The following is a 14,125-nucleotide window of genomic DNA, read 5'->3' as shown; positions in this document are numbered from 1 at the left end:
AATGGCGTTTTAAAGATTTTGGTATTAGAGACCTTGTTTATCGCCAATTTGTGTAGTATTTATGCCTTCATGTTCGCCAATGAATGTTAAGCTAGTCTGTGGCGGGCAAGCCCACCTTGTCGACCAATTTTTTGGAAAACTCGCCAGCTACTAAAACTCAAACTCAAACTCAAAAACATTTTTTCAGCAAATCAATTAATTACATGTTACGTCATTTAGGTAAGTTGTTTAAAATTCAATTATTAAATCCAAAATTACATAAGAAAATTAAAGAAAGAGAAAACAACCCTATATAAGAATAAATCAGCTGACGGACACATGAAAAAAACTCAAGATAGAGCTATCAAAGCCATGTGCCCGGTTGACGTGATTTGACGACAAGTTTACAATTCATTTTGGTTTGCATAACAGTAAGAATGAGATAATAGAAATGTAAATAACACTAGAAAAAAGCAAGGGAAATGAATAAAGAAAAAGAAAACTATATTAAAGATAAAAAATGGGAAAATTAGGTTTATAGTATGTGCTGGTATTTTCATCATATTCGATTAGATAAGACTTTCTAAAAGGTAGTGTTTCATTTTATTTTTGAAAGATATTTTGTTGTTGGCTTCCTTCAGATCTAGTGGCAAAGAGTTCCAGAGCTTAATACCGTCAAATGTAAGAAAATTTCTTTTAGAGTTGGTTGATATTGCTTGTAGGGAAAAACCAAGGCCTGAAGACTGTCTTGTATTGTAACGGTGAAGTTTTTTTGTTTTTAGACATTCATGTCCAAGAGTAGTGTAACTGTTGTCTTTATTAATTTGGAACATAAATTTTGCTGTCTCAAGTTTGTATAGTTTGTCAAAGTTCAGTAGCCTTAAGCGTTTAAAAATGGGGTCACTGTGAGCAGTATATGGAGCAAAGTCAGTTACTCTAATAGCTTTTCGTAAGTTGCGTTTCAGGGGTTCTAAGATCGATTTTCTTGCACATCCCCAATTCAGTATAGAGTGCATGAGATTGAATAAAAGTGGGCTGCCCATTTTTTTGCTCCCATCCTGTACACTGTTATAGCTTACTCAGTGAAAAGTTCGGTTCGTTTGACCACTTGCTCAGCTTTGCTCACCCCTGCTCAGAGATGTTTGACGGCGATCAAAAATTTTGAGAGAGTCATTAAATATTTCTTTTGTTCGAGGTGTCGTTGAGCGATGCTCAGTTCGTTTGACCCTCCAACTGAACTTTGCTCAACTCGCACTTGCCTAACTTGCGCGATAAATTTAAGTTTTGCTCGAAGCATATCTTGAGAGTTTTTGTTGATATTGTGCTAACGAAAACCATTTAATTCTGTCATAAAAGCTCGTAATTTATTCAACATAAGGAAGGCCTTTTGATTTGCAATAATTTTGCGGGAAATTTCCATTTCTCATTGCGGTGCATTGCGCAGGCACTTACATTAATCTGTCTTTGTTCATAGAATTGTTAGGTGCAATGTTAAGGTCGTTTGATCACCCTGACTGAGCAGTGCGTTGAGATAACCTAGTTCATATTTGTTTTCAGAGGTTCTAATGTAATATGTATCCCAGTATTTAGTGGATCTTCGTAGTCTATCTGTACAATATTGAGCTTATATAGAACAGTCTTCTAAGATAGACGCGTGACAGAATTTGACCTTGTACGTGGACGAAAAGTAAGTAAGACGTTTCAAGCATAACGCTTCATCAACACGTGCTGATGAAGAGTTATGCTTGAAACGTCGTACTTAGCTTTCATTCGTTCAATGTCTTTATTTAATTGTGTTAATTTTTGCTCATTACTCGACATACAACACGCTGAACTAAAATAATTCTCAACTAAAAAGGACTTTACTTGTGATAAGGCAGTTGGTTGGCAGGCAATCATCGAAGAATCTGCAAGCAGGTTGGCAGGCAAATATTTCAGTTATACTATAAACAACAGCGATCCAAGAATGGATTCTTTGGGACCACCGTTGTCTCCTAAATTTTTCATCTTTAAAGCCCCGGTCGAATGTGCCAAATATTTCATCGAACATCATTGAAAAAAATTGTTCTCGATTTTCAAAATCTTCACCTAACGTTTCGTTCGTTATTATGTTGGGACCACTATTTCTAGCGGTGCCCTTATCTTAATATTTAATGATAGACGAAGTTTAAGAGAAAATCACCATTTTGTCTAACTATTTTGTATCAAATACATCAATATTATATTTCACAATTCCGCCGATCACAATCCTTACTTCAACTCTACTCCAAGCAACAAACTAACTTATTTCGAGTTACAACATACATAATCACGTTCACTGAGACTTGTCGATTGATATTTTCCATATGTTTGTCCTTATACGGTATTGAGAGTCAAAGCATGTACTGAGTTTAGTCGAAGTAATATTCGTCGAAATATTTGTCAGAAACATTGTCACGGGGAAACTTTTTGAAGTTAATGTACTTTAAAGCCACATAGTTGCGCTGAAACGTGGATCATACAGGATCTAACGGACGTTAATTAAAAGGTTGGTTAGAAATTAACTGTTCATGGTTGATAAATATTTGAAACAAAAAGACAAGAACTACACCTTGATTTTCAAGCGGCAGAGTCATGGAGAAGGAAAATAATTTTAATCAGTATATATTGCGGCAAATTGAAGGGGAAAAGTCCCCTGACCCCCCTCCTTGGGGCGGTCCTCATATATTTGATACATTGATATAATTTACAGTGTGTTAACAAAATTAATATTTCAAATAGATGGCCCACTGTCTTTAGATTTTCATGCCTAGATTGGATTGACATTAATAGTTGATTAAATAATTATATAAAAGAAACAACTTTTAACTAGTTGACAACAAAAAGCTGACGAAGACAATGAAAAGAAATAGTTGTAAAAATCTCTTGACATCAATCACATATTGACTATTCTATTTCTGGTACTGAAATAAATTGTTTTATCAAATTTGACATTTGGAAAAGCTTTGTAATGATCCATTTTCATGAGCTGTGACAGCGGAAGCCGTTGTAGAGGGTGTTATAAAGCGAACAATACAAAAATGATTTTGCTAAATTGGTTAAAAGTTATCGAAAACTCTTTAGACACGGGTCGTCAAACTCAAGAGCCAGATTACTCCCAGATATATGCATATCTATCTCTCAACTGATTTTGCAAAATGCGACAGGCATCACAGTTTGAACCAACATCCGGTCCACAGAACCCATCTGAATCCTCGGAAGGTGTTATTGCAAGTCGCCCACAGTAAACATTGCCATTTTCTATGTTTTGTTGGCATACGCATCCGTCCCTGTTGACGTACCAGCCTTTGGTGAGCCTGAAAGACTTGATGTCCAGTTTCATGCACGCGGCACAGTTGCAACCATTCTCAGGACCACAGTAGATATCACAACAATCGCATCTACAGCAAATCAATCAACCGTAATAAGTTTAGTATTAAGATATATAAAGATTTAACGATAAAACAGGACGACAAATGAAATCCCAAGATAAGAAAACAAACGTCTTCTATCTGCACAAACCTGAATTTCTTGAATTGCCAAAATTCCAAGGGACCAGTGATTTAAATTGCGAGGAGTTGTGCGGAAGATACTTTTGGGAGAGTGCAATCATTTTCTTACCCGCTCAATTTCATACAGCTACAATGCTCCCCCTTAACCCAAAAACAAGTTTTTGTAGCCCTCCCCCCTTTAAAATGGAAAGACGACACACATGTTCTGCATAAATAGAACAAAATTTATTGACTAAAGAGTGGAAAGCAGCTTACAACTCAAGCCGTATTTGGGGGGGGGGGGGGGGGTGAATATAAACTTCCAGACTCAAGCTCTGAATCCAGTGACAATTGATAAAGATTCATAGCTACATAAACACTACTGAACTGAACTGTGTTTCTGAACTGTGAACAATTCAAATTTAAAAAAAAAATTTCTCTGATATAAAGATACTTTACCTCAAAGGACCAACAGCAAATCCGCAATAGTATTTTCCAGTAGAGCCAAGTCGACATTCTATTCCAGCCTCGTTCACTTTGGCGCGAATCCTATCATTAGTTTGTTCACTGGTTTGTTCCATACTGAAAAGGTTGGCAGACCTTTTAACCACGTCCTCCTTATGCTCTTGTATCAAATGCAGCAGATAGTTTTCTTTTAGCCCCTCAAACAGACATTTTGTTGCTGGGCATTTGTACAGACGATGCTCACATCTAAAAAAGGAATATTAAGGTTGCAAAGTATAGGCCATATAAAATTTATTCGCTGACCCAACATATGCGAAGATAATTTATGGAAACAAGTGCAACGAATAGAGTCAACAATCCACATGATACAACAGGTAGCAGAAAAATTGCTACTCTTAGGGAGCAAATGAGAGCAAGAGACAGATCTGCAAAATTTAATGCCTGTTCCAAATATTTGCTTATCTAAAAAGCACTTATTTGAGGATGAAGGCTTCTACATACAAAGCCAAACGGAAATGAATCTTTTTTCCATCCAGACCACCTATTTCTCGCTACCTATTTTTATCTATAAAATCTATTTTGCCATCGAGAAAGTTATTAAGAAAAACACTGTAGGATGAGATTGTAAACAATACAATATAAGCGGGAAAGTTTTGCAGCGGTTCGAGGATGAAGTAACGGCTTTGTGTAAGATGTGACTATTGCTTCACCGAAAATTGCGAGCAGACATTTGGCCAACTTACGACAGTTTTCCCATTATTACGAAAAACAACATTTCTAGACTCTTTGTTTACATATCAATAAACTTGAATTATTTAGACGAAAAATAGTTTGAAAGGAAGTTTCAAGAAAAGTTTCGAGGCAATTCATAAAAAGGTTCTGAAGAAAATTGCTTTTGAAGCATGTAAACAATTTATTTTCACAACAAATTCGCAAAAAAATTCGAAACTGTCTGGATACTAAGTTTTTTCAATTGTGAATAACGTTCAAAAAAAGAATATTCTAGCATTTGCCATTTTTAGTACCATCCCTTTAGTACCATTGTCCATCAATATTAACATAGACATCTTTTATGAAACTTTCCAAAGCAATTTGAAATTTGGTCAACTAAAAAGTTTTTTGCAGCAGTGCTGTCATTTCGTGAAGGGCAGTGCAATACTTTGGCTCACATTGTATACAATACCTTTGCTCGTGGTCATTCAGCTCAGATCTAGTGAGTTTAGCAGTGCATCCAATAAAAGAACAAACCGCAGGTAAGTTTCCAATCATCCTTCGGCAAACATGTGATGCCAAAATTTGAAATTCATTTCGACATTGTGGGCAAGGACCATTTATAACCATAGATAAACATTTCTCACAATAAACGTTGTGACAGCAGCTTGTTTCAACTGCTTTTTCTGCGATTTCTAAGCAGATGGGACAAACCAATGCTTCAATAACCTCATTGCCAGGCTTATAATCTTCTTCTAAAACATGAATTAAGATGTTTGACAATTGACATGCAACATTCTTTAGTTAAATAAAAGTGTTTATCAGTTCTTCTTACTACTCTATTGCAGGCCTGTCAACCTAAAATTTTCAAAACCTCGAGATTTAAGATTTTTTGGTAAGAAAAACAGGGAGATTTAGCCAAAAACAGGGAGATCCGTCCAAAAACAGGGAGATCCCTGGAATTTGCTGAATTTATAAACAACATACCTCTAAAAACTCATGTTGCACAAACAGTTAATGACAACAATTATCATGGGTAGCGTCTTCCTAATGTTTTTTATCGTTTTCGTTAAGCTGTAAACACTAACAAATAACTTAGTCGAGAAGAAAGTCATTTCAATGTTTTTTGTTATAAGAGAACCTCTGCTGAAAGACAAGGAAAACCAGGTAGAAAATCATAAAAAACCGGGAGACCAAGAGAAAGCAAGCAAAACCTGGAGTCTCCTGGCAAAACCAGCAGGGTTGACAGGTCTGCTATTACACGTGGTTTTTATTACAAGAACATAACACAGACCCAAGAAAGAATTGTCATTTAGCAATAAAAACCTATTAAAATGAGGTGAATATTTCTAAAGCTCACTATTCCATCATCTAATAATTGCTACCTGGTAGAGTGAGACTTTCTCAAACATAAATTGTACAAGAAAAAATATTGTTCTTAGGCAAAAAACAAGAAATTTAATTAACAATAAATTAAACACGATATCTTTTGAGTCTACAAAAATGTTTCTGGTGAAAAGGGTGGTGTAACACTTCTGAAACAGAATAATACAAATATAACCAGCTAATGTGGTAGAATGCTGTTTTTGGGTATCTCAAGCTACCTTTTCTGTTTTTATCCTGTTCCTTTGCTTCTGTTTCAGTATTCTCCTAGAAGAGAACATCCAGAAGCACTCAAATAAATATTATTTTTATAGAATCTAGATTTTTGGGTAAATTTCAACAAGAAACTGTGTTTCTTAACTTGATGACCTACCCACATTGAAAGAACTGTTGGCACTGGGTGAAATTTTTATCCATAACTTTCAGCAATTAATCTAACCAAGAAAAAAATAGAGAAAGACTAACTCAAAAGCTCTCAATTTACCTCCATATCTCAGTGGAAGGGTATCTTCTAAAAAAACAAAACCAGCTTTTAAAAAAAGCCCTGATGAGGTAAATGAGCCATTGCATTTGTATTTATATCAAGTTTTATTACAGTTTCTAGCCACTTCTTTGTGTTTTTGTATGCCCCTCGAAGAGGCATACTATTTTTGACCTATGGTTCAAACATTCAAACAATGGGTTCTTTTTCTGAAATAATGGCCAACTGTTCTTCCTATGTATACCTTGGTGATACATTCATATGCTTTGTAGGTATCTTCTAATAAAATGCCCCTTAAAATCTGCACAAAAGTTAAATTTACAGTGTGTGTGTGTCAAATCCTTGTAGAGTAACAGAGACAACAATCCCCAGTGGACATGACCAGGGACCTGCCAGAGTGCAAAGTATTTTTTGTGCACGGGGAATTATTTTATGTCGCTTCAATTGCATGGGCACAGATCATGTTGCAAAATAGCAGGTTAAAAGCTTCGTTTTCCAACTGCCCGGATTAATCTAAATTTGCAAAAATGCACGGACAGGATTTGAGCAACAAGTTATTGCGTGGGGAACCCGTTCCCCGCGCATACCCAAACTTTGCAGTCTGGGGGACCTGCATTCTCCCCAAAAGAACTGATAAATGACACATTGAAGTAAGCAGCTATGTAGTTAACATGTCAATGTATATTAAGAACCCAAAACTTACTTCATTTTTTGGCTGTCTATTGATATCCTCTTTGAAAATTTCAGCCTCTTTTACAAAAGCATCATCTTTTAAAGTTTTTCCAATTTGTATTGCAACATTGACATGCGCCAAGGCCTTATCGTGTAGTCCCATGTTAAATGTAGCATTACTCAAACACAAAAGCAAGTCTGCTTGTTCTCTATCAAAACGGAGCCTTGAGGCAAGATTCACAGCTGGTTCTAAATGAGCAACTGCTTCTTCATACCTTCCATTTTGAGCATAAATCTTTCCGAAACCTGACAATATGTAACAAAGCAAGTCCTTTGACAGATCACCTTTCTCTCCTCCCTTTTCCATTGCTCTCTTGAAAAAGCCAACAGCCTCATCCCATTTTTCCATTTCAAGATAACATCTCCCAAGGAATGTAGTTGCAATTAATAGTCTTGAACTATTGTAAGTGCTTTCAGCATTCTTGATAGCGCTCTTGTAACTTTCACTTGCAAGTGCATAGTGTTTAAGGTGAAAATATGCATATCCACAACCTATAAAAGCTCTGCCTTGAAGATCTGGATTTTTCACTTTACTTGACAAGGGTATGTTCTGTTGAAAACATAAGAGAGCTTCCTGGAATTGTTCTGCTAGATTATATTGTCTACCTAAGAAGTTCAAAGTGTAGCTTTTAAGAATCTTGTTTTCTTTTTGCTCCGCAGTATCAAGCATTAACTTCAAGTAGTGAATTGTTTCTTTCTGCAATTCCTCTCCAGGGCTTGGATTTTTCTCCCTCAAGACAACATTGAGCTGGAACCTAAAGCAATCCCATGCCTCTACATAATTCCCTTTTCTGATTGCTTCTTTATTTATAAAAGACTTTTTCATAAATTCATACTGATCAAGCCTTGACATCATTAACTCTGCTCCTGTAAAATCAAACTTAACAGTTATTTAATGAATTGCATTTTAAAAAACACTTATGAATTGCATTTTTAAAAAACACTTTAAAAAAATTCCTTTGCATAACAAAAAGAAATCAACACAGATGTGTTTTAAAAATGGATAGATTGTGGTTTCACAACTCAGTCAAGGAGTTCAACATATCTGGATGGTTACAGGCTATTATTTTTAAGACTTCAGCAGGAAAGACTCATTTAATGAAACACCTTCAGAGTCAGCTGTTTATGACTGGTTTTCAGTGTTTCAAAGAGGCCAACACCATCAAATAGAGATCAGAAACAGACCCTACTCTGGATACCCAGTAATAGCCACAACTGAAACACATGATGTCAGCAAGGAAGCTAGTAGAGGAGGATGAAAAAGTCACTGTGCTGCAGATTCCAGAGGATGTGGGGATTTTAGTCAGGAAAAGTGACCAACATCCTGCACAATAACTTTTGTCAAGGTTTCAGCCAGGGAGTGCTTCCCACATAGGCTGACACATGAACAAAAACAGGATGTATCTACAGAGGTACCATGCAATGACCCAGAGATTTGGCGGAGTGAGGTCAAAAGCCTGGATCTACAGTTTTGACCCGGAAACCAAACAACAGTGCAGCAAATGTAACCACAGGCACATGGGCTCCCCTGCGAAAAAAACATTGATAAACCATGGCTGAGAATGGTGACATCATGCTTGCACAATGGTTTTCAACCATTGCCCACCATGGTTGAGCAATGATATGACCATGGTTAACCATGGTAGAACCATGAATTTCCAATGGGACCCATTGCTCAACCATTGCTGAACCATGTCTAATATTTCAAAATTTTCACTTTCTCATAAATTTGCTTGAGCAATATTAAGATATTGAACAAAGTTGAAATGTTCACGATTATTTTAAACAATTTTGAAATTTTCAGTTCTTTTTATGATTTCAGATTAAACCATGGTTAGACCATAGCCAAACCATGCTTATCTGCTCATTGTTGAACCTTGGCTTAACCACAGCTCAACCATGTTTATTTTCAACCATGTTTATTTTCCATGGTTAGACCATGGCATATAGCCATTTTGGCAATTTAGGTCAAGGGTTCAACCATATAAACATTTGGATTTTTGAAAATACAAATTTGAATTTTTACAGGAATTGCATGTTTGTAAACTTTGTTTGAAACATGGTTCAAACACGGTTCAACCATGTCACTTGACCATGATCGAACCACGATTCAACCATGTCATTTGACTATGATCTAGCCATGATTCAACCATGTCTCTCGACCATGATCAAACCATGGTCCAACAAAGCTTCACTTTTGCCCCTGCGAAAAAACCATTGCTCAACCATGGCTGACAATGGTGCCAACTTGTTATTATCTATAAAATATTTGTTGTTATAAATTTGTCTCATGATTAATTGAAATATATCAAGTTGATACTGCAATATCAGTTCAGTTCAGTTCTCATGATTTGAAATGGCACAACATACAATTAAAATTAAATTACATTATACACACAAACAGGGCCCGTGCCACGAATTGGAAATTGGGTGGGGGGAAAGGCTAAAAAAGTAGGGGGCAAAGGCTTCTTACCCCTTTTACTGCAGCTTTAAAACTACTTGCTATGCAAAAAAGTGGAGGGGGGCATAGCCACCGTGGCACAGGCTCTGACAAAAATAATTACCAAAAAACTACCAATCATATGAAAGATACAAGAGATTATAAAAGAGACAGTGATTGTATGCAAGGGAAATTCTTCAGAAGGAGCTCTCTCAGTAGATAACCTAAATGAGGAAATAGCACCCTTTTTAGCAATTATGACTAATGATTTGATTGATTTGTTTTCAAAGCTAATTACAGTAACAATCAGCTAATTGTAATTTTTGTCTAAAAAGTATGATTTCAACATTTTACAAAAATGAATGACTTTGAAGATTTCTGCACGCTTCAACTTACTAACCTAATTCCAATTGGTAAGTGCTTTTCTGAGTGTAGTAAGTATCTATCTCTGATGCGCATCGTCTTTGAATTTAAATGTTAATCTATGGTTTATTTCTAAACTTGATATCCTTCTTGGTAAGTTTATCTAAAGGTGCATGAGCCTTGACAAAATGATTAAGGGTGGACAGTACTCTGTTAACTTTAGCCATTGCCCCCCCCCCCACATTTTCGCAAAGCAAGTAGTTTTAAAGCTGCAGTAAAAGGGGAAAAAGCCTTGGTCCCCTACTTTTGCTAGCCCCCCCCCCCACACTTACAAAATGGTGGCGTAGCCCCTGGTTAGCAAAATCACCCAGAAGAGGCTCTTAAAGAAATCATGTTGGTAAAATGAAAAATTCTTATAAAAAATACCTGCTTGTTTAACGATCAGAAGCGTGGGAAAATAAACTGATATTTGAGTCAGAATATACCATTAGAAGTTTAATTATCAGCAGTATTTGAAAAGATGTCGTCAATCCTTTTTACAGGTTATTTCTTTTTTGAAGAGTTTCTAAAATTCCTTGATTGCCTGATTGATGAAATGAAATGTGGAAGATATTGCTCGAAAAAAAGGAAATTAACCTAATTTGTTGTTGGGAGTATTTGCATTATAGTTAACAGGGTCAATGTTGGAGTTTCCAAGAATAAAAACCTGCAAATTTAAGGTCGACTATGTCCGGCAGCAAACGTCATTTAACTGCGAATCAATTGTATGTAATTTAGGGGTTTTGTTTGTTTGTTCAACTTCGGCAACTGTCTAGAACATTTCCAGGTTCTCTTTATTTTTAGATTCTCGAAGTCTTCGTTTCATTAAGTAAATATATGCAAAAAAAACTAACTGAATTCTACTAACCAACTGCTCTCATAATTCGCCCTAGTTTATCCCAATCATCCCAATTCAGTTTCGACTAAGCCTTTGACAATGAGTGGAATTCCATTTTAATCTACTACTTCCGCTTTTTAGCTCCTTCGGAGTGACAGTGTATGCTGGACGTGGATACCGTAAATCCTCGAATTGTCCCCCCCCCCCTCGAAAAAGCCCCCCCCCCTCGAATAAGCCCCCACCCTTGAACTACAAATTGTCAATAAGCCCACTTTTAAGCTCCTTCTGAGTGACAGTGTATGCTGGACGTGGAATTGTTCATAGTGTAAATCATCGAATTGCCCCCCCCTCGAATAGGCCCCCTACCTAGAACTAAAAATTGTCAATAAGACCCCCCCCTCGAATAAGCCCCCATTGCTACCGTATATTCTCGAATTGGACCCCTCAATTTGATGATTTTTGCCATCTGAGGGTGCCTATGGCGTTTTATTGAATTGCCACAGCAAATTCATACTTTTGGTAGTAATTAATTAAATGCTCATAAATAAATTCCTACTAGAATAAACGAGGTCTTTTAATGATGTCTTCTTAGTGTCTACAATAATTTCATAAGCCCCCCTCGTATAAGCCCCCTCTCGTATAAGACCCCTCCTCGAATAAGCCCCCATCCAAAAATATCAAAAATGAATAAGCCCCCAGGGGGCTAATTCTAGAATTTACGGCATCTGAAATGGAATGTATTTAGTTTATTAGCGAGGGAGCCAAGAGAGTGCAGACGCCCTCTCCCCTAAACGGCAACAAAGTATCTTTGAAAAAGGACGTTTTCTGGAGTTCCGAAAGGTGTGGACCCCCATTCTTTCCTCACTCAACCCGCCTTTTCCCCCAAATCTTACCTCTCCAGTTTACGCCACTGCAGAGCCTCAGACAAAGGAGGGGCCGGGGGCCATGCCCCCACTATACCTTTTCAATACAATACAACTCTTCACAAAATCTTTTATCATTCGTGTTAAATTTCCCCTCTCCTCTTGAAAAGACAGCTTTTCTGAATCCAGATGATTGTAGACATATTTTGATGTTACTCCAGTCACAATCCTCCACTTCATTGGAAGACATATAATGGCTCTGAAGTCTGTAATATCTCCTCCTTTCGTTTCATCTTTCAAAAACAAACATATCTTACCCTCTCATCCACTGCAGTGCAGGCAATATTCTAAGTGATTTTCATCATTGCACACATACAAAAAATTTGGAAATTTCAACCAGTATCGCGATTGGCAGTATAGCATGAGTGCAGGTTTAGCGGGTGCGGTTTGCACATTGGGATGATTTGCTTTTCAGCAACAAACTAATACCCCAAATTTAAGAGTAGATTTCAGATCACTAAAACTATCTATGTACCAATTCCCCTTCTTTATAGCTTTAAAGGTCGACCCCCTCTTTCGTCAAAATCTATTAGCTATTAGTTGTAAGAATGTGAACTTGGGCTGATCATCTAATGAGGGGGATTGATGGTGGCACACTATAGGCTTCAGTTCTGAAAAATACAGCGTAGCTGAGCAGCTGAAGTTCACTTAAATGAACACAAAAAATCAGGTTTATGCTCATTACGATAAAAATAATTGTACCAACTTGTTATTGTCATTAAAATGATTGTTGTTTTAAATTTGTTCCATGATTTTTAGAAATATACTGGAGAAAGAAGACACAAGCAAAATAATATATGTATATGAACATATGAAAACAGATACCCAAGGAAAATCGATTGTAACTTTTAACTAAATGCCTCTTTCGTAAAATTTTAACGAGAAACCAATTTCTTGGTGAATTTGGAGATTTTATAAGCTTTGAGCCAGTGAGGATGATAAAAGAAATGTTCGCGTGTCCATTGCTCCTGATTTTGACTTACGAGAGATCAATGCAAAGATCACAAAGAAAGTGCTCTATGCAAAGGCCCAACAGTTATTCTCAGAAAAATATGCAAGAAAGATCAAGGTGATAAACACCACTAAGATGTCATCAATATTAAAATAAGAATTTACCATCGAAGCTTCATTCAGCAGATTGCAAAAAATAGTCTCAGCACGCAACAAACCTAAAACTAGTTTTAGAAGCCGTCTTATACGCAAGACAATAAGCCCATACCTACGATCCCGGACAAAAATGGTTGAGACTTTTCAAGGACAGTTGATATTTTCACTTTTCTTTAAAAAATAACTTCCCCCTCCCCCAATTCAATGTTGAATCTTGAATGCATGATTTTGAAGGAGAAATGATAGAACAGCATATCCAGCGCTGATTCGGGGGAAAGGGGGGATTTGAATTTATAGAGGCGACAAAAAGTAGAAAAATGGAGAAATTTCATTTTGTCTCAACAATTTTGTCCGGGATTGTAGGTATATGTCAACATCAACTAGTTTAGTGTTACAATACTTCTGATTAAAGAAAGTGTACCTTGCGTTTAGTTGGTGGTTGTTTTAAACATTTTGATTATTAATAATTTTTTTTGAAAATTTCATCACTGCACAAATTCAGATTCATTGCTGCACATTTCCCTTTTATCCCTACACAAATTGGTCATCACAGCACCTTAGAATATTGCCTGCTGCGGTGTTTCTCCACTCTCTTGATTGAATATTTCTTGCCAGACATGTGAAACCTTTCATCCAAAATACATTAAGCTTATCTGGGCCGCATGCCTCCACTTTGGCAGATAATCATGACGTAGCTTTAGTATCTCTGAGTCAACCTCAACCTTTTCCTGCTTATTCTCTTCATTTGAAGTACTTTCCCACACAGCGTCAGACCTGCATCCGGTTTTATAAAAGTCTACTTTTCCCTATAATTTGCAAAAAGTAACTTCTGACTAGATGGAACAATCGATTCTGGGTACATTGGATTGATGTATCTTTGTTGTTTTAGCCTTCAGTTACCGTTGCAAACCTTTTACAATAAAGATGATGTTTATTTTAAAGCTTATCTTTAATTCTTTTGTCGAGAGATTGTTATTATTATTATTGTTAAAGTCATGAACAAGCGACATCGACGAAAACATCTCAAAAAGTTACCCCTGCCTATAAAAGCTCTCCCTTTGTTAACCTTTCTCTGAATGTCCTTGGAATTCTTGGAACCTCATCTGCCACATTCCTTGATATGCTACATCAACTCAGTTCTGACTCAAATTGAAA

At 36.6% G+C, this 14,125-nt stretch overlaps 1 protein-coding gene across 1 annotated transcript; it reads right to left on the bottom strand.

The window, feature by feature from the left end:
- Positions 1 to 2,867: 2,867 nt before the first annotated feature.
- LOC135683691 (uncharacterized) lies at positions 2,868 to 11,121 on the bottom strand. Its single transcript, XM_065199026.2, has 6 exons — positions 10,971 to 11,121; positions 7,232 to 8,127; positions 6,269 to 6,314; positions 5,137 to 5,419; positions 3,948 to 4,199; positions 2,868 to 3,398 (listed from the first exon to the last, which is right to left on the bottom strand). The coding sequence occupies exons 1-6, from the start codon at positions 10,981 to 10,983 to the stop codon at positions 3,110 to 3,112; spliced, it is 1,779 nt and encodes a 592-aa protein (XP_065055098.2). The 5' UTR covers positions 10,984 to 11,121; the 3' UTR covers positions 2,868 to 3,109.
- Between the last annotated feature and the right edge of the window lie 3,004 nt (positions 11,122 to 14,125).

Source organism: Rhopilema esculentum, chromosome 17 (genome assembly GCF_057945365.1).
Source record: "Rhopilema esculentum isolate cy_ngs chromosome 17, ASM5794536v1, whole genome shotgun sequence".
NCBI classification, from domain to species: domain Eukaryota; kingdom Metazoa; phylum Cnidaria; class Scyphozoa; order Rhizostomeae; family Rhizostomatidae; genus Rhopilema; species Rhopilema esculentum.
Note: the sequence above shows the minus strand (reverse complement) of the source record. Positions and strands in the feature narration are given on the sequence as shown.

Bases quoted from the DNA above. Each gene is read 5' to 3' on its own strand.
- LOC135683691 (XM_065199026.2), bottom strand. The intron at 5,420-6,268 runs GTAGCTTGAGAT...TTCATGTTTTAG, and splicing joins ACAGGATAAAAACAGAAAAG to AAGAAGATTATAAGCCTGGC. The intron at 4,200-5,136 runs GTATTGTATACA...TTCCTTTTTTAG, and splicing joins CTGAATGACCACGAGCAAAG to ATGTGAGCATCGTCTGTACA.